Source organism: Solea solea, chromosome 2, assembly GCF_958295425.1.
Source record: "Solea solea chromosome 2, fSolSol10.1, whole genome shotgun sequence".
Classification (NCBI taxonomy): domain Eukaryota; kingdom Metazoa; phylum Chordata; class Actinopteri; order Pleuronectiformes; family Soleidae; genus Solea; species Solea solea.
The window spans coordinates 28,201,933-28,227,447 of record NC_081135.1 but is presented as its reverse complement, the minus strand read 5'-3'; the positions used below and the strand labels follow the sequence as shown (position 1 = coordinate 28,227,447).

At 41.6% G+C, this 25,515-nt stretch overlaps 1 protein-coding gene across 3 annotated transcripts in view; it reads left to right on the top strand.

The window, feature by feature from the left end:
• Positions 1 to 25,515, top strand: part of LOC131453978 (E3 ubiquitin-protein ligase SH3RF3-like) — an 83,287-nt gene that overhangs the window by 43,085 nt on the left and 14,687 nt on the right. For 2 of the 3 annotated variants that reach the window (XM_058622517.1, XM_058622515.1), the window contains exons 2-6: positions 8,937 to 9,212; positions 13,842 to 13,937; positions 20,515 to 20,823; positions 21,777 to 21,892; positions 23,732 to 23,902. In XM_058622517.1, the coding sequence (XP_058478500.1) occupies positions 8,937 to 9,212; positions 13,842 to 13,937; positions 20,515 to 20,823; positions 21,777 to 21,892; positions 23,732 to 23,902 (968 nt within the window). The remainder of the gene's footprint in view (positions 1 to 8,936; positions 9,213 to 13,841; positions 13,938 to 20,514; positions 20,824 to 21,776; positions 21,893 to 23,731; positions 23,903 to 25,515) is intronic. The other variant, XM_058622518.1, reaches the window with a different exon arrangement.

The window sequence follows — 25,515 nt, the reverse complement described above, 5'->3', positions numbered from 1 at the left end:
TGTAATTCAGTTGTTTTTACATCTACAGCACTTCTGGATGGACACATTTACCACCTTTTCTTTACCAGCCATTAAGAAAATAACATGCTATTATATATATACCGTATAGACATATATACTATATACGATTCAATGATTTTTGACCTGTATCGTACCAACACTGATACTGATACTGAGAATCATTTTGGCTAAGGCTGTGCAATTAATTGAAACTCGTGTTTCAATTATGGTTATGGCCCAGAGCGATTACAAAAACAAAGTAATTGAAACCAAGCGACAAAACTGGGGCTTTTATTTAGACAATAACGCTTTTACTGTTGTCAAGGTGTTTGACTTCCTGTCCCGCTTGTCATCTGGCAAAAATAAAAGTGCAGGCATTCAGTGGAATCCCTGGGTTAAATATGGAGCATGAGTACAAAATACAGTAATTTATAATTTTTTTAATGTAAATTCAAAAGGTTCATTAAAACATGTCATGTTTAAAGCCACTTTCTTTTACGTGACATAAATTCCATTCCACCCAAATAATCTCTCTCAGGAAAACTAGTCTCACTTTGGGGATCTCCATGTAAAGTATGAGATTCACTCTCAAAAACATCCACTCTAAATTAATTAAGGCCAGCAGCTGTAGGAAATTAGACAAGAATAACAACTAACACAACAAGAATAGTCGAGTTAAGAATAATAACTAGCGAAGTTAAACAGGATTTTAACTCTGGCACTTTTTTTTACCTGCTTTACAATAAGACGACAGCGCTGATGCATATGACAGAACTAATCTTCTGCTTTCCGACTTTGCTCCACTGATAAACAAAACCTTTTAGGACCAATGCCAGTTTTAATGGGGACCTCAAATGCAATCTTTGTCACAGTTATACAGTTCTGCAACAACGTTACATCCGACACTAAACAAGTTTGTCTCAGACGACATGTAGAGTAGGGAATAATCTCTGAAGTGTGTAATTTGGTTCATGCTTCATGCTCAGCTGATGCCTTGTTTAACTGGTTCACTGCAGCAGCGGCAGCAGCAGCAGCAGCAGCAGCAGCAGCCTCTTCCATCCTTCCCTCTGAATAACACCGGCAATGAGACAGTAAGACAGTAAGTCAAGGGCAAGCAGATCTTGTGACTGCTGATTCCCACCAGCCGAGACTACATCACAGGTTTCAAATACACAACACCATGTGTCTTGGTGTCAGTTTTGATATCCAACCACCTCGTCCTGATCTCAACAATACCCGTGCCCGCTATCACTCGCTTTTCTTGATGTAGCGATGACGGAGGTGAATACAACCATAAAACATGGAGAAACAAAGTCCCCAAAGTCCCCCCTACAATAATGGCAGTAGTGGTTACTGCAGGCGTTACATGCTGCCACTCAACAGACTTTCTTTTATTGGTCGCACCAGACCTTTGACCACCAAACGATAAAGCCTCAATCACCATCGATATAGCTTCATCCTCAACAACAGCCACCTCCATTTCACACTCCATAAGGTTTCTCCTTTTGGATTTAGTCTTTCCATTCTCCCTTCCAATTAATTAATAAATGCACACATCCTAATGTGCATATCAATGTTCACTAGACCCTATTTTTTTATTTTTTTACTGCTATTGTAGTTTATATCGTACAAATGATTTCATAAATCGACTTCAGCTTATGGACGCTTCCTCACCAAATTAAAATCTGTACATAAATGGAATCTGTTGGAGAAGCTGGAGTGAGTGATGGTACTGTAATCAAAGTCGAGTGCAATGATAAAAAAAGGGGGGGTTTTAAGCTTATTTGGGTCTTTTGCTCTCAATGTTCATGACAGAAACGTCATGTCCCTCATACAAATGTGGCATAATTGATCGTTCACGTCACATCTTTCAAGTTGAACAAACCCCAAGCTCAAAGTTCCTGTTGTGCGAAAGCTAATCAGCATTGAGATCGTAGGAATTATTATAATTTAAGTCACTTTTATGAGAGCCATTGGCTTTGTAAGGTATTGTTCCAGCCAGACAAAAGTGCTTCTAATTGACTCGCTCTCATACGCAGAGTTGTTGAGAGTGGCTGTTAATTATTGATTTAATAAGCTCAGCTTGAGTGTGTCGCATTCAGACTTGAATCCCGCTGTAAGGACGCGTGTGTGTGTGTGTGTGTGTGTGTGTGTGTGTGTGTGTGTGGGTATGTGTACATCATCATTTGTCGTCTGATCTCCAAAAACAGATTGATTTCCCCAGTATGCACACATGTATGTGCGTTCTCTGCAGTGCTATTTACTCATACCCAAGCAGCTACATCTATGTGCTTTAACTGACAATGACATAGACGGCTCAGTTTCTCTTGTGACATTCTCACACACACACACACACACACACACGCGTGAAGAACAGCGAGAAATTTTTATTTTTAATTTTTTAATGTGCTGGTGTTTAGAAGTTCTCTGGAAGAATCAATGTGACAGATGCCACTGTATTAATTAGAGCTCAAGATGAGAGCATACTGCCATTACGTCTGATATAATGATAGAATTACTTGGTAATTAGTGGTTGTGCCAGGGAAGTGTGTAGGCTTCCTGTGAGAGTACAGTACAGATGTAAGAATGAATTCATAGTTTCAGGAGTGTCAGTGGTGGGTTTAGGGTTTGTTGACACTTGAATGGGCAGGTGGAGCAACGTTTTCTGATAATGTTACTAAATAGCTGTTGCTAAGGGCACCTTTGCATTTATTTGTCTCGACTTTTGTCATTGGATACATTACCACCACCGAGCATCTAATTGAATAGTGAAATATGGGTCAGCCATTGTGTGCCGGTGTGTGTCTCATAGAGGCTTTGTTGGAAGAGCAGTCAGTCCCATGGTGGTCAAGTCACCTCCCTAAGAGGTTTTAAACAGATGGGACTCTTGGTCCTGGCTGATGGAGGTACCATGTTTCTGTGTATGAATGCCCCTAAGGGCAGGACACACACAACTAAATACTCATCCATCTGGTGCAGTAATTAGTGTTTGTAATGCACAGAAGGTGAGTGCACTGTCCTGGTTATTGTCATTCACAAGTCCTCAGATAAGGACAACAAAAGAAGCCATTAAAACATGGATTAAAGAGGTTGCTTCAGTGACAAATTTGTAATGCAACTATTATTGTTAGGGCCTGAGCATGAAGTGCAAGGAGCCTATTGTTTTTCTTCATATTATTATTATTATTCTGTGGGCTTTTGGTCATTTTTGAAGGGGTTAAGATGCATTAAAACTCTGGAAACTTGCGATGACTAGCGAAAATGCGATGTGGCATAGTGCGTTGGCATTATGGATTCAACAGCGCCCCCAGTTGAAAGTCGTCATTCTTCAGTGTCACGCTGAGTGTGTTGCCCTTTTTTTGACCAAAAAAATGTCGGATTTGGCTTCCGTCTTGGCGATTTGCACGCTCCGTAAATGAACCCGTCTGAGCACGTTTATCGTACCAACATAAAAACAGGTCAATTTGTACCACGCAAAGAGGTCAAAGATGAAAAGTTATCAGAAGGCTTTGCGGATTCAAAAGCGCATGGCGGCGGCAACCATCAGAACTTTAAGCCAATTTCGACCATTCGTCACGAAACAAGAAGTGGGCTTGTAACAATTGGCTGGAATCGTCATAAGTGTTAGCAAACTGCTGCAATCCCCGAGTTATGTGGTTGGGACGCGAGGGCTTTTTCATTACTGCAAGTACAACAAACAGTCCCAATTCTATCTGTAAATATACATGTTACTAATAAATAATTAGAATAACCATGTAACACAGCTGTCGTATGAAGGTGGAGGCCCAACATGCACACATTGTACAGTAGCCTGACTCGGGTATCTTTTGCTTGTCTCATCAGTATCTGTGCATGTTGTTGCTACAGCATTTTCACTTGAGCAATAAAGGAAGAGTTGCAGAAATGTTAAGCCCTCCTGGAAAATCCTCCGCGAGTTTTACATTGAGCAAGGGTCCTTTTCGAACACACTGCCAACAAGTAAACGTGCCAGAACATTTATGGAGTAAAGTGCACGTGTTAAAGGGCTTTTATAGTGTTGTAAAGAAGCTAACCAAGGTGCTAACACTGCTACACTCCATCATGAAGCTCAGCAGAAAAAAAGGACGTTAGGAGAAAGGAAAAAGGAAAAGAAATTATGAGTTTGTCACTTAACAAATGTCTCACAAATGTCTAGTAGTGTCTGGTTTTTATAGTTGAAGAGCCAACATTCTGCTTAAGTGGCAGCATAGCACAGTTGATGCTTCTTGGCCGCACCTTCATCTGTGTAGTGACCCCTTCAGAATGGCACTACAGGAGTTGCAGTTTCAAGGCAATAAATGATTCCTGTTGGCTCCAGTATGCACTATATGCATGCACATTAATTATTTATCCACAGTAGAAACAAAAAAGCCAGTCCGAGACAAAACTAGTCCATTGTTAAGATGGGTACAGGTGGGGGTCACTTCTATTTTTCTTCACACAGCTTGACCTGCATGCCTCTGTAGGTTCAGAAAGGAATGAGACAGCAGCCTAGCCCAAAATTATGATGATGCCCTCAGCAGAGAGAGCACCTCGACCTCCTTTCTACCAGCTTTGAACAGCATAACTGTGCTGATTCTTGGCCCTCCAGCAGCCCTTTAGGAGCTTACCTTTTCCTTTTGGGGATTCCAGCTGCTCCAGTTGAGCCGTGCTGCTGTTACTGCTGCTGGCCTCATTCAGGACCTCAGCCGTGCAATAGAGGTAATTGAGGTTTCTATTCATCTACAAAACATTTTACATGGTTATGTTTAACTGGAACATTAAAAAAACCAAAAAAACATTCAAGTTTAAAACATACAGCCTAGAAGTGCATCTGACTGTCTAATGTAATTACCACATTGTAATTACCACATGTTGAGTGCAGCTTTGCCCTAGTTCCACTTTAAATGCCCCAACAAACACAGCACCAAAGCTTTGTTTTATGTATTTCAGGGTTCGACCACAACAAATTTGCAGACTCACGTTTCATCTTAGCTGGTAGCTTCGTCCAGCAGAGGCAGCAGAGAAGACGTCACAGACGAGCAGCGCAATGATACTCGCATGCCTCATGGTAGCAGTAATCATAAATAAAGTTATTATCGTCATCATAAATATTGAGTGGTAAAGTTGTGAATGAGGCTTTCTGCTAGAACTAGGGTCACCAACCATGCCCGTAAGAAATAAGGATTTGTTCCGTATTTGAAAGTTAAAAGATGTGTTGTGTTGAACAGATACGGAACACTTGTATTTTTGATTATCAAGTCAGTGTCAAAACCATGACAGGAAAATTATAGTGTATCGTAGCGAGCTGTAAAGGTGAAATGGTGACAGGAGGATACTGATCAGGTGAAAAAGAGATTATATTGTTTTTTTTAAACTCATAGAAAGTTACATACATAGAAATACTATTGTAAAACAGGGAAACTGTGTCTTTCGCTCAACTGTGAAAGTGTGTAGTGTGTAAAGTGCAATATGTAAACAGTATAACTGTCCTTATTTTCTTATCAGGAAGCTGGCAGCCATAGCTAGAACCAATCTCAGAAGTTACAATTTCATTTATATAATTATAGTTTTTTTTTAAAAAAGCAGTTGAAAGTGGAATTTGGACTTCAGTCAGTCATCATCTACCGCTTTATCCTCCACCAGAGGGTCGCGGGGGGTGCTGTGCCAATCTTAGCTACATCGGGCGATAGGCGGGGTACACCCTGGACAGTTCGCCAGTCCATCGCAGGGCCACACACAGATAGAGACAAACAACCATTCACTCTCACACTCACTCCTATGGTCAATTTGGAGTGTCCAATTTACCTATCCCCACATTGCATGTTTTTGGACTGTGGGAGGAAGCCGGAGTACCCGGAGAGAACCCACGCACACACGGGGAGAACATGCAAACTCCATGCAGAAAGGCCCTTGTTCCAACCGGGGCTCGAACCCGGGTCTTCTCGCTGCAAGGCGAGAGTGCTAACCACTACACCACCGTGTGGCCCGGAACTTGGACTTTGTTTTATTTATTTATTTATTTGTTTGTGTGTGTGTGTGCATATATTATGTGTACATTTGTGTGTTTCCTCGTATTGCATCACTTTTTTGATTTTAGTACAGTCAGGCAGCCAAGCCCTGGGCTCCTCCATAAAATGTGGTATCTTGAGAAACTGTGTGTGTGTGTGTGTGTGTGTGTGTTGGTGTAAACTCATTCTCTTAGACATTTCCTTTCCCTCTCTTTCTCAATTTTTTCCCCACAATAAAACATTTGAATCCCTTTCTCTTTCAAGATAATGTCCAGTGTTGTCAGCGTGCACTGCAGCGTTTGAGTGTGGTGGAGAAGACGAATATATGGCAGTTTGTGTCTGACTTTTTTGTCCTCTGCTGGTTAAAACAATTTGTGTTAGTTTACCCAATAGGGCCATATGAGGAAATGATGTTTTGATATCCAGTAGAATTTAACCGTGCCTTAACTGGTGATCCTCTCATCTTAATATTGCAATGCCCGACAAAGATTTGAATCAATGGTATCCTCAAGACAAAGAAAAAAGGGTTTGCATCTGAGGACGAATGCCGTTATAAAAAGTGTCCACTGTCTTATGATCGCCTGGTAAACTTCCTTATGTACTGTTGAACTTCTCTATCATACACTAACCTTTACTTATAACCTGTGATTTATATGTTCCTGATTTTTATTTTAGTGTTGCTGACATTATGACTTATCCTCTTTGTCTATACAATCATCATGTGAGGGGAAAGTACAGAATTATGGAAATACGTCCGAGAGAGGGGGATGAAAGAAGCCTTCAAACTGTAGCATTCCACTGCGTTGCACTGTAACCGCTCCATCTTGCGAGGTCAAAGCGCTGTCTTAGCGACAACTTGGGATCATTGAACATTTTTACTCTCAACAGACGATCATCGGTTTTGTCGGTTGAAATGACAGCCGTTGCTGTCAGGATTGCATCAGCTGTAGTCATCTGGAAAAGCATAAAAGCTTTCTGTAAAGGCACTTTTACTCCTGCAATCAGAAATATCCACATAACTCATGTAATAGTGGCGTTGACTTTGAAACGCTTCAAACTTTCTCCCACTCTACATTAACTCAATCATCACTTCATACTGGGCTGTGTGTGCACTTCTGTAGGCCAGGGTCGGGGAAAAAGTCATTCTTTACTACTCATACTATAATAGTTTGACAAGCCTACTGTGCCTTGCTATTGTTCCTGATCTTTGATTATACAACCCAGGGAATATTTTAGCAAACAGTCCACTTAGGGGTTTGTGATGCCGCTCGCCCGCACCAGACTCCTCTGTTAAATATTGAGATTTTAGACATTTCCCTGGTAATTGTTGGAGATTAACCAAAGTTGTCGGACAGATAAAAATGTGTAAAGTAAAATCCTACATATCGCATGCTTCACTATGCACAAAGACACAGAAAAAGCATTTTCGCTGAGTCATGTTTGGGCTGTTTATTTCTTCTTTATGGCAGAACATTTTGTTACACAGTTGGTGAAGGATGTCTTTGAAATGACTCATCACAAATGTGTTGTTAACAGCTTCATAGTTTATAAATAGTCTAAAATGACTAATATCGGTATGGGTAGCTCGTCCTATCCCTAAACATAAGCACGAACTGAATTCAATGCGACGTTTGTCCGTCAACATCAGTTTGGAGAAGTTAAACGGGTCGCTATGTTTCCGCCGATGACTTCGATGATATATGAGACAAACACAGACCGGACTTTGATGAAACTCCGGGGAGTCGTGCATTACACCGCTCTGGCATTTTCAAAATTACAGTGTTTAGCCCAAGGTGGTAGCAGCAATTACCTGGCAAACATTTTAATAATCAGTCATATCTCACATACTACTGCAGGGAATAAAATGAAAGTTGGAACACAAATCCAACTATCCATACTCCGGATAGTGTGTCTAGTGTGGAAATGTGTCTCCAGGGCAACATATTGGATTTTCCACTGTTTTGAGTTTCTCCTGCGCCTCCCCCCTCCCTCCCACCCTCCCAATTAATTTACTGATCGCTGCAGGAGTCGCTGCTTATAAAAATGAAAAGAGTGGAGAGCAACACAAACAGACACAACAATAGAAGTGCTCTGTGTTTTTACTGTCACACAACAAACTTGGAACTCTCCCTCTGTCTCGCTCTGGCACAAAGGCTCTTTCCAGCCCCTTTAACAGGAGGCGAAGAATGAAAGAGTAGTTCCTGAGTAAAGTCAGGAAATGCTAAAGCCCGAAGTTTGCGAGGTGTTCGTTATCTGTCATCATTTCCACACAGTGACACGAATGCTTTACAGCAAAGCTTTTATTACTCTGTAGAGGTTCTAGATGAAGTTAAGGCTTTGCTATACAACTGCCAACCTTCCTTTCATTTTATGGTAATCACAATGAGGCAGCGGCACAGAGCACCGGCGACCGCTCTGCCCACAGATAACAAGTTAAAACCTTGCAGCCCAATACAAGTCTTTTTTTGTAAACGGCAGCATGTAAATGCTCCACTCTGGAGGTTCCTGGTCTGTTTTTGGCACTTGTTAAACACTCATCCCAAAGCTTTGATGTGATGACTGTTTCAGGGCCTCAAAGAATGTAAAACAGTGTATTTCAAATAATAGTAGTATAAGAAAACATAAAAAAAGAATAGAAAGAATATAAACATTTCAGTAAGATCCCCTAGGGCTCGTGAAACAAAGGGTTTAAGCGGAGAAAGCTGGGCTCACCAGTGATGCCACTTATTGCCAACCAGATCATAAAGACTTCAGTCTTACTGTGACTTCAGGTCACCACCACATAAAATAGGTTGACTCAGCACTGTGGAATGAAATGTTCCTCTCCAGCACGCCGAACATATGGATGTGTTTATCACTTCAGTCTGTTCAAAAGCACAAATTGGAAAATACTTCTGCTTGTACAATAAGTGTTTCATTTTCGTTCAGAACATCCCAGCGCTGCCGTGCGGTAAAGCCCTCTACTCGTACGAGGGGAAGGAGCCGGGCGACCTCCAGTTCTCCAAGGGCGACATCATCATCCTGCGGCGCAAGGTCGACGACAACTGGTACCACGGCGAGCTCAATGGTTGCCATGGATTCTTGCCTGCGAGTTACATCCAGTTGCTGCGTCCCCTGAGCCAGACCCCTCCCCAAGGCAAAGCACTGTACGACTTTGAGGTCAAAGACAAAGACCAGGACAAGGACTGTCTCGCCTTCAGCAAGGTAACACGCACTCTCTCCTGATGATGCAATTCTTTCTTGTTTTGCAATTGAAAATGGGGTAAAGTGTGTGTACTCTGTGTGGTACCCTCCCTCAGGAACTGCAGGGAGTTTTTTGTAAATAAAATAACAAGTTGGCGTCTAAGGCAGTTAGAGTTCAAGGACAACTGGAACCTGTAGGCTTTGCCAGCTAAAAACAAATCAGTTCAATTTAGATGATGATGATGGTATGATATGTCTTTTTGACGAGTAATGATAGTAATGAACTTTTACCACACAGGCCTGTTATTTTCTGAGAGGAAGTGCTCTGCATGGTATCTTCTTTAGAGGTATACTAGTTTCAGTTCATGTAGATGATGTCCTTGTAATCGTGTGTCATTTTGCTGTTGAGTTTAGAGCTGCAGTGAACGAGTCATTATCACTTAGTTAGTTAGTTTTTGTCCATAGAAATGTTCAAAAATGTAAGTAGGTGTTTCCCAAACCTCAAAATGATGTGTTTGTCTTTGTCCACCAACAAAAAAAAAATTAAATTTGAATGATTTCTTTTCTGTGCTGAGAAAACCAGAAAACATTCACATCTAAGAGGCTCTAAAATCCGAGCACGTGTTTTAATTATTAAAAAAACAAACAAACTCCAAGATGAATTCATTATTAAAACAGTTGTTTAATAATTGATTAATCGCCGCCGCTGTGGTTAAGATAAAGCGATATATTTCGCTGACATTGATCATCGGCCCTGAAGGTTGACGCTTCTGACATTTGGAGTTATTTGTAGGGTGGAGACAGAGACTCGGCAGCTGCTGACCGTAAAATGACCTAATCGCAACCAGCGCACATGAGGATTTGGCTCGAGTTGTTTTGAAAGCTGACACAAACATTTTTTTGGGGAACTGAAGCTCCTGGCGAGTGATTTTCTGAACTCTGTGCTCATATTGAAACGCTTAGGCCAAGACGTTGCAAATTGGAAACAAGCTGTGTTATGATAACTAGAAAAGTCTTTAAAGGTGTATTTACGCCGTCGTTAAACACACAGAGAACTACTCAGTAAAATGACTAATTTAACCCTCCACTCTTGTGGAACAGCAGGGAAAATAAAATAAAAAACTCAATCTCATTTCATCCACGCCATCATCTGATTTCCAGTCACCAAATATTACTGTAATTTCTGGACCATATCTGAATTCTACTCAGTCTAATTATGTCAGGTCATGTCTGATACTGTACGTTGTGACCAGAGTGCTTCATTATCATAGGAGGAGGAAAATAAGAGATTGCAGGGGGGGAAAAAAAAGGAAATGTTCTTATGTTCTCTGTGATTTAGGCTGCTTGTTAATTAGCCACGGATTATGCTGCTGCCAGTTCTTGTGTCTCTGTTTAAATCTGTTCAGGTCAACTGCTTTTTGGGATTATAAGTAATTATCCACAGTTCCGAAAAACTTCCTCTGGATTTAGTCTCGTCTTGCTTTTTAAAGAATGGAATTATCAGTCAGGTATTCAAAGGGGATTTTCTTTCAGGCCGAGTCCAAATTTTTGATCCATGACAACCTTTAGCTCCGTTGTACAAGAGGAGAATGATACGAGTGGCTGATCTTCATCACTGGGTATTATTAAATTACACCTTGAAGAGGGTTAAGATGAGAGGGCGGATGCAAAGATGAGGGAGGAGAGTGTTTTTTCAGTCATTTGTATTCCTGCAATGTTCTGTTCCTCAAACCTTATCATTTTGTCCCTCGCTGTTACGTTTGTGTTTAAACTGAACTGAACTTAACACGGTGTTTCTGCATGGAGTGTTTTTGGAGTGGAAGGGAGGAGGATTATGGAAATGACATTGCACTGTACTCTTCGCCGTCCACGCTTTCACTCTGATCACTGGAGTGCAAAGCATAAAAGAAGCTTTTCCTCGCGTAGACTACGCCGTCGTCTACATCTGGAAAATAACAGATAATAAGATAATAATAATAATGAGAAGAAGAAGACGACGGCACGTTGTTTTGTGTTTGGCTGCTAAACTAATCACCAGGTTAGGGATTCAATTGTACACGAATCCATACTCGCACAGAGACGCGTGAACCCTGTGGTGTGTCGTACGCGCGTTGTCATGCAGAACCGGTGTGTGTGCTATTGTTTTCTCATTGTGAGAGGTAATAGCTTAGTACGACTAATGCATGGACATGTTATTATTATCACCGCCGTTCCTAATGGCCTTAGCGCGACCCTGATATACATGTGAGGAGAGGAGGAGCAGCAGAGGGAACATTGCATTCATGATGAAGTCTGTTTCCACATTATGTGGCTGGTGTACGGTACAATGCATTAGAACACATTTTTGTCACTTTCCATTCATTTAAATATTTCCTCATCAGTCTACGCCACCTCAAATTCACACATTTTTTCCCTTTGAACACAGAGAATTCACGCTGCTTTCCCCCCCCCCCCCCATTACTCTGTTAAAACGTATATACAGAGGCTATAAGAATGTGCAATATAGAGTGTCGTCTATCCTTTTTTTCCAGCATAAACCTGTAGGCAATCTGACAAAATTACATATTTCTTTCATTTTCACCAACGATGTAAACACACCTGAGCAAAAAAAGTACTCAATTGAACTTGTGAAATTTGGAACATACGTCACAGTACAAAGATTGCTTGGCTTGAACACAAATGGAAAAAAGGAAAACAGTCTATGTTTTGACGTCTGTTATCTCTAATTCCGTTTTTATAAAATGAATCATAACTGAAAGACGGAAAAAAAGGTGCATTTTGTAAAGCTTGAAGATGTGATCAATTAACACACAGTGGTGTTTTATTCCCACGGCAATTTATCACTGTTTTGTGCCGTGTGAAGACATAAAATATCACATAAATAACTGTATAACTCAGTTACTTCCTCATCGCCTTTGAGATATTTCTTCACACAGCTGCAGAGGGTGACATCCTTCAGTCTGCTTGCACTACTGTAGATGTGTCCTTGGGTTAAACATTAAACCCGAGTTTACCTCAATGTACCAATGCTGCACGAGTGCATATAACTGTTGTGTGGAAATGTGTGAGGTGACTCAAGAGTGCTTTGAGTGGACTTGAAGCGTTGAAAAGTGCTCTATAAATGCAATCTCTCCTGAGTTAAAGACACACAAAAGCCCCTAAAGAACTTTCTCCGTGTAAAAAGAAAAAGGTGTTTCTCTGGTGTGATGAGAAACTAAGATTGAACAGTTTTTTTTTGTGTTATGTCTGGAGTAAACCAGGTGTTGCTCACCACCTGATAAATACTATCCCACTGATGAAGCATGGTTGTGACAGCGTCAAGCTGTCGGGAGTATTTTCTCAATGACGGGGACAGAGAAACTGGCCTGGGGTTTAATAGAAAGTTCAAGTACAGACAGACAAGTCCTTAATGAAAACCTGCTACACCTTCCAGTGGGACAATGACCAGGACAAGATGAAACAAGTGAAGGTTAGGGAGAACCTGTCACTGTCAATGTCCTTGTGTGGCAAAGCCAGAGCCCTCACCTGAACTCATTTGAAATTCCCCAAGGAGACTTTCCCACGGACACGTTTCCATTCATTCGTGTAGAGCGTGTTGAGAGGATCTGAATCCAGATAGAAGCAGATTGTTCTGAAGTTTTACCCGAGTAGAATTGTGCTTCAAGTGTACAGAGTAAAAGGCTTTTAATAATCGCTGCATCGGACTCTATATGGAGTGGTTCTTTGCAAAGTAATGGCCTCTGTCACAAGGTTCTGATGTAGTGAAAATAGATGAAAAGAGCTTGGTCATGCATGTCTGGCTCTAAGAGCTTAGCGCTGCTTCAGATTTCCACATGTGAGTACATGGCCACGGTTGTGATCACACTAAAATGAGGCTCACCTCGAGCTGTCACTGTCGAGCTCACCTTTTATTCCAGTAGCTGCCATTTCTCACCATGTCCTTTTTGTTTCTTTAAACAGTGTAGTGGCGGACTTCCTCATATAACCTCAAGCAAGTTTCCATGGTGACCGTCTTATTCATTGTCTCATTGTCTCTTCTGATCAAATCAAGAAGCGCACCACCAACTGGACTGGAAAGTGTTGTGCTGCATCTTTCGTAAAATGTCAAAATGTTTCTCATTCACCGAAACAATAACGTCTTTCTCAGGGTTTGTTATTGTCCAAAACGTCATACGCTGTTGCCACGATCCACAGCAGCGTGTACGCGATGATGTGTGATGAGCAGTGACGTGCGTCATGAAGTGAACCCAAAAACAAGTCATAAGAAAGATTTAAAATGAAACCATCTGAAATGAAGTAAACCCAGAAGCTTCCAATCAATCTAGAAAAAAAAAAAAAAACATATGTAGGCCTTCTTCTCCGTTAGTGGGCTCCAACATGCAGGGACATCAGTGTGTTTATTTGAATCCTTTACAACGTTAGCATGAAAACAAGGTTAGAACTACAGTACAGTTACAGAGTAGCAGGGATTCATTTGACGATTGAAGAAGAGGACGCCAAACATGCACTTTGATTAAAACATTATTCCCACAGTCATTCGTTTCCTTTTTTCAATATATATTTCTTGAAAGTCAGAAGTAACGACGTAGCTGTGGTTTTGGATGTGTATGTGTCTTTTTTGTAGTCCCACTCGTTTCCTTTTGTCTCCAGGATGAGGTTCTGACAGTCATCAGGCGAGTGGACGAGAACTGGGCCGAGGGTATGCTGGGAGACAAGATTGGCATCTTCCCTATTCTCTATGTGGAGGTAATGCCACAGACGCAGCACCCACTCCCTCACACACACACACACACACACACTTATCAAGTCGTTACAGAAAGGGCTGTATAAGCAACCATGATGCTGCAGCAGAACAGATTTCATTTATCATCCTGCTAATTTGGAGGGAGAAGACAGAAAGCGTTTAGTGTCTCTCAGGGAAACTATATCCTGTCTACTTTGATAAGAAAGTGGGTAAATGCTTTTCTCCGTGGGTGGAACTTTTAAAATTTCCTTCACTGAAAATGTTAACAAAACATTCGGGATATCAGTGCCCGTTGGTTACCTTGTCAGTTAGAAAAAATGATTTGACTTGGTTTCAAATATTATTTTAACCCCAGTAAATGCTTTTTCCTGAGGTTGTTTTATATGTTATGCTGTTACCCGGGACACTGCTCCTGCTATAATCCATAACTTTGTTTTGATTTGTGGTGTAACACACAGTACTGTATTGGCAGTGTTTTGTTTTTTTTTATTTATTTGCTGGCACCGGCTCACGCTGAATTAAATCACTGAATCACAGAATCCCACTGGAAAAACTCCGGGATGATAGAGACATGAAATGAATGCAGCATTAAATGAATTTAACATTTAAGAAAAGCGACCAAACCTTGGATCTATTTTTCTGTCGTTTTTTTTAAGATGACACAGTGACTGTGATCGAGGCTAAGCTACAGTATACGTCTCCAAAATTGGCTCCCGATACACCTGCTGTCCACTCCAGCGATAATGGAGAACTTTAAAAACACCGCTGGCCTCACTTCTGCTTTAAAAGTGCACTCACTGGTTCTCATTTGCAGCGACTCAAGCGTCAGCTGTTTAACACTTACTTCCATTTCCCGTTCTCCACCTCGTCTCATAACAGAACTCTTGTTTCTGAATCACAATACTCTCGGCAAGTAAGCACACAACTGCAGAGTGGAGAATGACCTTACCATGTGATGTGTATTTTTAGGTGTGTTTGGGGGAGACAGATCTTTTCTCAAAATGCTGTTTTCAAATGAAAACTGAGTCGTATGGATTTAAGTCTATATGAGCTTCTCGGCACTGCCTGGCCTGCTTTTCAAAGCTCCCTCACTGACCTCGGAGTTCGGGCTCAGCATTTAATGTTAGATATTTGTTTTTTGTTTTTTTTTTACTCCTTCAGCAAGTTTATTCCGCATTTATTATTCAAATATAAGGTTTGTGTGCTGCACCGAGGCTCCACGTTATTGTCTCTGCATGGTGCCTGCTGTACATTCGGCTGTAAACTGTAAAATTGCTGCAGGAATGCAAATTGAATTAGGAAGACTGTTTTTTTTGTTGTTTTTTTTTACTCCGATGTTTATTCAAGGGATTTCCGCTCTGCAAAAAGGATATATATATAAAAAAAAAAAACACCTCCACAAAACATTATACCTTCTTTCATAATGCCATTCCAGTTTATTTTAATCCTTCATATCATGCACCTTTTTTTTTTTCACATTTCAAGCCGGGGGGAAAAGGCCAGGATGATGTGTTAATCCACCTTTCTTGCTCTTGTATTCACCTAATAAATAAAATCTGTGAACGCACAGATTTTATTGTGTCCAAATATTTCGTAAAAACTGACAAGACGGTTCAGTCCGACTGGGAAGAAGACACGTCGAGTAGGTCCAGTGTACTCGACACGCTGTGTATTCATGCACTGCGGCTTAGAGAACTTCATTAGTGTTGAAACTAGGAGCAGGCAGAGAGACTACCGGCATGACTCATCCTTCACGCTGGTTTCAAACAACGCTCTCTATTACGTCTTATCTGCTATTAAGTGAAGATGCATTCATTTAGCAGAGACGCCATTATGAAACAAAACGTGTTGATTTCCACGTCCACGGAGGCGTACATGTAAAGACGGTGTTCTGTTTCTTCTTTGTAATCTTACTGCTCCCTCTCCCTCTCTCTCTCTCTCTCTCTCTCTCTCTCTGCGTTTACATTCTACATAGGGTTGGATTTTTCATCATCCACTCATTCAGTCGCTGAAATTAGCCGCTTGCCCCTACAACCCTCTCAGGTCACGGCTATTAGGCTATAATCTAAGAAAAGTTGGCACAGACGCACAGGGACTCCAATTGAACAGAGATGCATCCATAATTTAGACCGCTCCATGACTCTGACACAGCATGTGTGTGTGTGTGTGTGTGTGCATGCAGTTAATGAGGAGGGGTGGGGGGGGCCCAGTTGGACCTCTACTGATCTCCTCTCTCTCTCTGCGTGTGTGTGTGTGTGGTGTCGTACTGGATGCGGCGCACTTCTTCGAGTTGTTGCCTCAGAGCACGGATGTGAATATCCGAATATAGTTTCTAAAAATGGAGTGTGACAGAAAACATCGTTCGCAGCGTGCCGTCGGTGTATTACAGGGATTTAATATGAATCAATATTGGTAGCGGGGATGTTAAACAACTCTGTTAGGGAGCTTTATTTTGCATACAGTGAAGATGCTTTTTCCTGGTTTTAAATAAACCTGGAAAAGTTAACATTTGTACACCGAGGTTGTTGTTTTATAAGACTGCACAGGTATCATCATACATCTGTGGATTGTGCCTTTTATATTTGTACTACTGCTTTTAAAGACGCACTTACTGGAAACAAATCCACTTATAACGCTGCAAATAAATGCTATAATTCCACTGAGGTCGTGGTTGATTATTTTTAAATTTCCTTCTTGGTTTTGGGGCCAAATTAATATTTCTTTCCCCCAGATGCCTTACGCTGAAGCCGTAACAGTAAACTGTGATTTAATTAAGGGGATAAAATAAAAGTGAGAGCCTATATGTGGTATGTGGAGGAAAGGTGTATTAAATATGAGATTTAAAACATTTAATTAGTGATAATCCTAATAAGCACAGATGTATGTGTTACTTTTGTATTGATTTAGTCATTCGTGCAGGAATGGTAATGAATGTATTAAAAGACTGCATGTACAGCTTTTGTGATATGTAACTTTTCTTTTCGTGAATGCAAATAAAAATAATGTTCCGATGTCAAGGACAAGAGACCATATTTTTAAATGAACCAACGTTGAATTTTTCACTCTGCTGCTGTCTCTGCAGCAGGGGGGGGCGCAGGCTCACGCCACACTTTTGTTTATGTGTGTATGTGTGTGTGTGTACACATGGGCAGGCATGCATCTTGCTGGCTTACCCTTTTCACAGTGCAGATGCAAGCTCGTCAGCTCATGCTTCATTGTTACCCGCAGAGAAAAATCATCCTCTAAAAGTCGGTGACTACACAGGGTACAGTTAGCTCCAAACCTAATATTGGACCTTGGAGATTTCATTCAGCCAAAAAGCACTAAATGAAGAGTTGTCGCTAACAACAGCATCCCCCCCCACACACACACACACACAGACACTTATCTCCTTTACTGCAGCAGGAGTGGCCACTATAACACTGGTAGTTAAAGAGGAACTGACACAGCAGTCACTGGTGTGACCGCGTGTCCGTGTGCTCTCTTTGTGTGGGTATATGTGGAGGCTCAAACTCGAGTGCATGGGGGGTAAAAGTTACTTGACCGCTTGGAGTGTAAGTTCTGAGAGGAGTGTGTTGCCTCGCTGACCTTCTGTGTGTGCACGCGTGTGTGCGTGTGCAACGTTTGTGTGTCCTCTAATCAGCCTCGTGAGAGAAAGCCGAGTTATATGTGCAGTATCAATCCATCAAGCTCATTAGCATATGCTGTGGCTTTGATTAGCATATCTATTAATATGGAAATGAAACATCGCCAACACTGAGCTGAGACAGGGTGGTCCTGTACGCACACACACACAGGTTTGCGCAGCTATTCTTCTTAGGACACCGCTTTGAATTCCATTCACATGGACAGCCTAAACAAAGCACCATCCCTAATCTTAACCATAACCAGTTAATGCCTAAACCTAACCTCAACCTAACCACAATTCAAGTCTGAGCCCTAAAGTGTACCAGTTACCAGTGAACCTCATGTGGACCAAAACCTGGTCCCCATGAGGTTCACTGGTCCTGATAAAGTTTGTTTATGCCAGAAAGGTCCTAAAGAGGTACACAAAGACAAGAACGCACACACACACGCACACACACACACACACACACACAGGGAGAGAAAGAACTGCTGACATTCTCTCCGGGGACTGTTCAGGAGTTTGAGGTTTTGTTAAACAGACAGGATTTTGATGTAAATGAGGGCTGAAGCTGATGTTGACTGTCAATGTATTCGTTGTGTCACTGTGTGTGTGTGTGTGTGTGTGTGTGGGGTCCGAGAAAACACACAAACCTATTTTTGTGAGGACAGAGCGCCACAACTTTAAAAGGTTTTTCCAGGGTGAAGACCTGGTTTTAGGTTTGGGGTTATAATTGGGTTTAGGTTAGGGTTAGGGTTAGGCACTTAGTTAGTTGTGATGGTTAAAGTTAGGGTAAGGGGGCTAGAGAATGCATTATGTCTATGATGTGTCCCCACTAAGATGTAAAAACATATTTGTGTGTGGGAGTGAGGACATTTTGGCTGGTCCTTGCCTTTTATCACCTCTTAAAGGGCATGTATGAGGGTTTAGACTTGCTTTTATGGTTAGAATTGGGTTTCGGATTGGGATTAGGATTGGGATCAGACATAGTTGTACTGGTTAAGATTAGGGTAATGCATTATGTCTATGAGTTTCCTCACTACAAATGCTGCACAGACGTGTTGTGTGTTGTGTGTGCTTTTTAAAGTTACCCATAAGTTACTCCAGCAATGTTCATAAAAGACGTTAATATATAATTAACATGTCGACTGCCCGTGTGATTTTTGATTTACTTCACTGTGTCACTGTGGACACTGTGTGCAGAAAGAATGTTAACTACATTATTTAACTACACCGTGTCAGGTGTTAGTCTAAGCACAGCATACTGATCATAAAAGCAGAGCAGCTTTCCCTCAAACGTCTCATGTCGTGATGATATACACAGCATCCATGCAACTTTTAAAAGGTTACACTTTTAAAAAAAAAAAGCCTTTATGTATGTGAGATCTATTGTGATGAACACTAGAGACGCAAAACACCAGAGAGCACTCACACAAAGACAGATAAAAAACAAAAGTCATTACCCCAGTCAGGTTATGCAGAAAAGATGTTTTATATTGCCGTTGCATCGTGATGTCATCTCAATGTCATTTATGCCATATAATGATGATTGAGGATTTACTCTGAATAAGCCATAAAGCGTGTCTTCAGTCTTATTGGTTGCAAAAGTTAACGGCCCACACTATCACTGACAGCATTTTCTGACGTCAGAATGACGTCAACTGTAGCAAATCACCACACACACACACACAGTGAAAACAACATGGAGGAAAAATATGAAAGTGTAATTCCAGGATTGAATTAATCCAGGGGTGTCAAACTCACATGTTCAAGAGAGGCCGGATCTAGAGAAAAAATAGTGGGGAAAAAAAACAACCGTTCAGTATCCGGCAATATGATCTTAAGAAAAAGCGTTGTGTTTTTTTTTATATGGAATGACGTATGCTTCACAATACAAATTTTTATATGATGAAAAATAATTCTAAAAATGAAGTAATTAACATGGACAACTGTAATTAAAACACTAAACAAGCTGATATATATAATTATAATGTATATAAAATGTTGAATGTAATACATTTCATAATGCGATAATGTCTTCTTATTAATGTAACATGCTGGGTTTAAAGGAAGAGGAGGTCACGGACCATGTTTTCATTTTATTATGATATTAAGTGTTGGGCCACATGTCATCGATTGGCGGGCCGCATGTGGCCTGCGGGCCTTGAGTTTGACACCTCTGATAATTGACTGGATACATTGAACGTGAATAGATATTTTACACATGTACACAATCAGTTTGTCACAACTAACATTTTCTGCCACCACAGAACACACTCACACTTAATAATGGAAATTCACTGTGTGTGAGAATGTGTGAACGCGTTGGATATTTAAAGCTCACTCTGTATTCTGTGTATTCTGAGAAAATGTTCAGCTCTTCCATTGATGAGCTGGTTTTTCTAATAAAAGAAAACAAAGGAGAGCAGTAGTCTAGCCTTGACGTGCACTTAGTTTAAGTTGTTAAAAATAAAGACACGGTGAAGCTGTAAGAGGTTGAGGTCACCCACCCATTGTTTTTGTGGGATGTGCATTCCGTGTGCGACGTCTGCACACGCATCTGGACGCAGTCTTTCGCTAATCCACCCATATAGATACTGAGCCGAAAGTCTACAGTCTGAAACCCTGAATCAACAAAAGGTAAAGGGAAGCTCATGCTTTTGAGTTATTTCAGAGTGTTTGTTTGTTTGTTTGACACAGAGAGAGAGAACAAGAGAGAGAGAGAGAGACAGTCAAAGTGTGTTTCTCTCTCACTGGACCACTTGTTTGAAAGGCTGCCAAGAAGAGCAAGTGGAGAAAGGACACAAGCTCACTTGATATCCTATTGTGTGTGTGAACCAATGAGGGCTGACATCTAACATCATATGAACTACTTCTCTCCTCTCCTCTCCTCTCCTCTCCTTTCCTCTCCTCTCCTCTCTCCTCTCCTCTCCTCTCCTCTCCTCTCCTCTCAGTTAAATGAAACGGCCAAGCAGTTGATGGAGATTGACAAACCTCAGCCAACAAACGTTCCAGGTCCGAGTTCTGAACCAGTCCCGTTGGGCCCCTGCGCTCCGGGCCCCTCCCCGAGTGCCTCCCCCTCGAATGGGAACGGCTCCAGCCATCGGCGAGGCGAAGGGAAGAAAAACGCCAAGAAGCGACATTCGTTTTCAGCGCTGTCCGTCAGCCAGAGGGCAGCCCAGTTCAACAACAGACACAGCATGGAGATCTCCCACCCTGTGCTCATCAGTTCCTCGGACCCCAGAGCTGCTGCACGCATCCAAGTACAAACATGCAACACACACACACACAAGCACACACACACACACAAATGTGTTTTTATAACATAGTGAGGACACCTCAAAGACATAATGCATTCCCTAACCGCTTACCCTGACCTTAAACATCACAACTAAGTGCTTTACCCTCACAGAAAAGCAGGTGTTAATCCTGAAAAAGCACTTTAAAGTTGTTAAGTGAACACACACACAAAGAAGGCAGTTGAAGTATGCTGGGCCATTTCTGGACCAAAAATAGTGTCTTAGTGTAGAAATACTTCTGCATTCAACTTTTTTCAAAATCAGGTGGTTGGCATTGAACTTGACTAAAGATTTTATTTCATCTTAATTAGGTATGTGTGGGTTACCGATCTTAAAAAATAAAAAAAACATTTCACCATTTTTTGTCATGCTGTGGCATCATTGTGAGTAACATGACTCCTCCCCCCTTCAATTGATCAGTTAGCTCTGTTTTTCGATGTCATGATCGGCAACACTAGCGTCGTTTTAAACAGACACAATATGTCATATTATATAAGTGACATTTGTGTTTTCAGTGTAACAAATCAGATATTAAAACATCGTTAAAGTGCTAAAACTAGAAATAACGATAACGTTGCATTGCTGGTATTTTCTGGTTTCAGTAAACATACAATTTCATTTAAAAAACCATCTCTCTCTTTGGTTATAACATATTCCCCTGTCACCCGGCCTGACAGTTCCATATGAATAAAATGATCCCTCTCTCTGACAGCCTTCAACTGCAGATGCATTGCTTTTACATGTATTGCCTCTGGTTGCATTCACACCTGCGTTCAATGTACTTTTCCTGTCTCTGAATATTACCCAGGATGCATACTGAAAAGCTGATAAGGATGCAGCCACATACTTGTAAAAAAAAAGAGCCCTTCTTTTGTTCTAAATGAAAACCACTCATGTGTCTTTCTGTTTGTGTTTAGGACGCGTCTCCCCCAGGTCCCTCTCCCTCTACGGCAGGGGTGTTGGTGCCCCCCAAGGTGGCATCAATAACCTCTGAGCTGCTGGCCCATGCCAAGGTGCAGCTGCCACTCAACATGTGAGTACGCCTCGGGGTGCTGTCAGCACAACCCACCTGCGACCTGGGTTATAGTCCCTCCTCACACCTGCCTGTTCTGATTTATTAACACGGATCTGTGCCTGAGTAGCAAGCAGGATTTTCCGAGTCCAGCTCCTGGCTGTGTTTAAAAATATTTTTTTTTCCTCTTTTGCCCAAAGATATTGGCCATGTTCCACCACCTCTGAAACTGCATTTACTCCTCCACTGGTCAAGAATGAAATCCCTCTCAGAAAGGAAAAATAGACTCACAAGCACACAGTTACATCAGTGTTTCAGCACAGTCATGTGGTCATACTATACTTCCTATGCATTTTACTGCAGCATGCTGTGCTGGTACCCGACTCTACCTGACTACCCGGTATGACGCGGGAAAGATTGGCAGTTTGTGTTCGAAACGTCACTTGCATCCAGGTGTCGACAGCAGCTGTCAGTCACACTGGTTTTCCTCATATTTGCTGTGCTTTATCGTCTATAACATAACATAACTCACTTTTATGCAAAATTGGTTTTCTTCTTGGATGGTGGACAAAAAAAAAAAAACAGCTGAAACAGGAAAACTGGGGGGCGAAAGGGGAATGTTAAACTCTTGAACTTCCGATGTTACATTTACATGGTCAGCATCTTAAACTCTGAGATCACAAGGAAGTTGTGCTGCGACTTTTTTCTTTACTCCATCCGTACAAATGTGCTAGAAAATTAAATTAAGTCGCTACGCATGGATATCACTGGAGCAATATGACTCGGTATGCATTCACAGGACAAACTGCACAGGCTGCACTTAGAGGCTTTGCTACTGATTTCACCAACTTCACACATGCTGATAATATTTATTTTTTTTTTATTTTTTTTTTAAAAAGGATTAAGACCAACAAAATCTACCTGGCACACTCACAAGTGCTTAAAGTCTTGTGGAATGTAATCCCTCCAGTCACATCCAGATGGCTGGTGAGGTGCCAGCGCTGTGCAGGATTGTTCATTAATTTACCTTGTAATTAATGACCCAGGTAACCGAGTGTGTCTCTGATATTGAACCCCTGTGTATGTGACGGACCAGTTTGGGTTTAAACCTTGAGAGTGAAGATAGTTGTTTAGTCTTCCCTTTTTCCAAGGTTAGAATTAGTTTAAGGGATTATAAAGGGCCAGGGAAAGGGACAATAAGGGCCCTCACCAGGGTTCGAGTTATATACACAGCAGCAGCAGTCGTATTTAATAAATATGTGTGATTTTATTAGAATTTAGCTGTTTGGGCGCCAACACTCAGTTACAGCACACACACACACACCAATGTGTGGCTGCAGATATGTCTCACTGATGAGGTCAGACATTTCCATCTTGACCTGGCAACCTTGTCTGTTGCCATGGGGAGGCAGGAGACGGTCCCCACATCTGTTACCATGGCAACGGGAGGCAGTGCTTATAGCGCTTGTTTACCCTTTGGTCTAATCTTTCTCTGTTACAGACTGGCGCCACGTAGGACACATGTCTGCGCCGGAGACTCACGAGCAGACGCTCATTTATATACGTTAACTCGGAGAAAACGACGACAACACAAAAACACGGTCAAACACGGTGATTTAATGGATAATAATGAATAAATATTCAATTTATCAGTGGACCTAACCAGAGGCATGACACAACACAAACATGTTGATGAGGCACCCGTTCACGACATAGTCAGCTCGGTGGTCACATCACTCCCAAACTGATTAGAGTTGAAAAATACTGCATTTATGAGTATAACTCACGCCATTGCACAGTCGTTTGCCACTAAAAGGCAATTAAGATTTTTTTTTTTTTTTTCCTTTTTCGTTTCCCCAGATATTTGGCTCTATATGCCTACAAGCCCCAAAAGGCTGACGAGCTTGAACTAAGGAAAGGAGAGATGTATCGGGTGACAGAGAAGTGTCAGGACGGATGGTTTAAAGGCACCTCACTGAGAACAGCTGCCTCTGGTGTCTTCCCAGGAAACTACGTCACCCCTGTGTCCAGGTCAGTGAGCTCAAGCTTGGGGATGGGGAGGCAGGAGGAGACAGCAGGGATAATGTCATCTCCCCCGTCCAGATAAAAGTATATAGCAGTCACAGTATAATCATATTGAGCAGTGGGTGCACAGCCGTGAAAGCTTCAAGTACCTGTTAAAAAGAAAAAAAATGTGATTGATTTGTGATACAGTCCACAGTATGAGCTCAGTGCATCCAGGTTTAATTCCTGTGGAGCCACCTGTGAGCCAAACCATTTTTCCACACAGTAGTTGTACTTCACCTGGTCATTTCCATGGTAATTTACTGGCTCAATCAAAGCTGAATACAAATGAGGTGGAGCAGAGCAGTTTTGGGACTTGTTTTGGCATAAAACTTTGCACACGTTTTTGTGCACTCGTGCCAAAAAGTATTTCTTTGTGATTTTTGTCAGCTGCGACACAAACTGCACATGCTATTCTCCTTATGGTGATATCCATTTAAGAGATTCAGTGAGTCGAACCGCTCTGATGTTTGGCCCGCCACAAATTCATCACAGATCGTCAGCATTGTTGTCAAATTTACTGTTCCTAACCACGGTGCTCATCTCCTCCTTCGCTTTCAAAGCGAAAAGGAGATTTAGGATGATAGACAAAAAAAAAGAGGCAAAAATGAGATGAGAAAGACGATGAGAGGGTAAGAAAAAAGATATAAGCGGGTAAAAAAAAAAAAAACTGGATTGAAGAAGGAAACGTGTAAGGAAATCAGACAGAGGTGGTGGGAAAACTGAAATGCAAGATAAAACCAAAAGAGGAGAGAAAGCAAAAGTAAGACGAAGACAAAGAGATGAAACGGCTGTAAAAACAGCAGGTGTCCCTCTTCCCCAGATATGAATGGCTGCTTACAATCTGCAGTTATGCAATCTTAGGGAGAAAGAGAGAGAGAGAGAGAGAGAGAGGATGGGCAAGTAATCAAATGAGAGGCAATTTGTTATTCCTAGTCTCTCCTTCTTCCTCCACCTCCACCCCCAACCCCACACCTCTTCCCCTCTTTTGTCTGCAGTGCAGCTCAGAAATTTCTCACTATGATAATGAGGTGCTGACAAAGACACACACACACACACACACACACAGAGCCAATAACAGGCTGATATTATTGATATTGAAATGCGGGCTAACGGGCTAAAGGAGCCATACGTGTGAGTGCTTTTGTGTAAAACATGCAGATTAACTTTGTTGTTGACAAAAGAACGTGGAAAACAAATCAAAGTTTTTCACCAACACCTCCTGAAGTGAACATGCTTAGTTCAAAGAAGCCTGTGCTGCTGCTGCTGCTGCTGCTGCTGCAGCCACAATTTTTTATGCTGGATTCATTTGTCACGATGATATAAATTTTCCACTCGAGCAAGAAACTGGCTGTAGTGTGTAAATATCGATCGTGTATGAAGTCTTAAAAGTTAGCGATAGCAGCCGAGAATATCTGAGCGGCACTTGTATAAATGTATAAAACCCCAGCACACACAACGAGCAGTTAAAATACATTGTCGGTTGAGGACTTCATATTAAAGAATAACTTTGGTGTTTTTCCTGCTGGTAGAAACACACACACACACACACACACACACACAGAGAAAGCCATAACTCG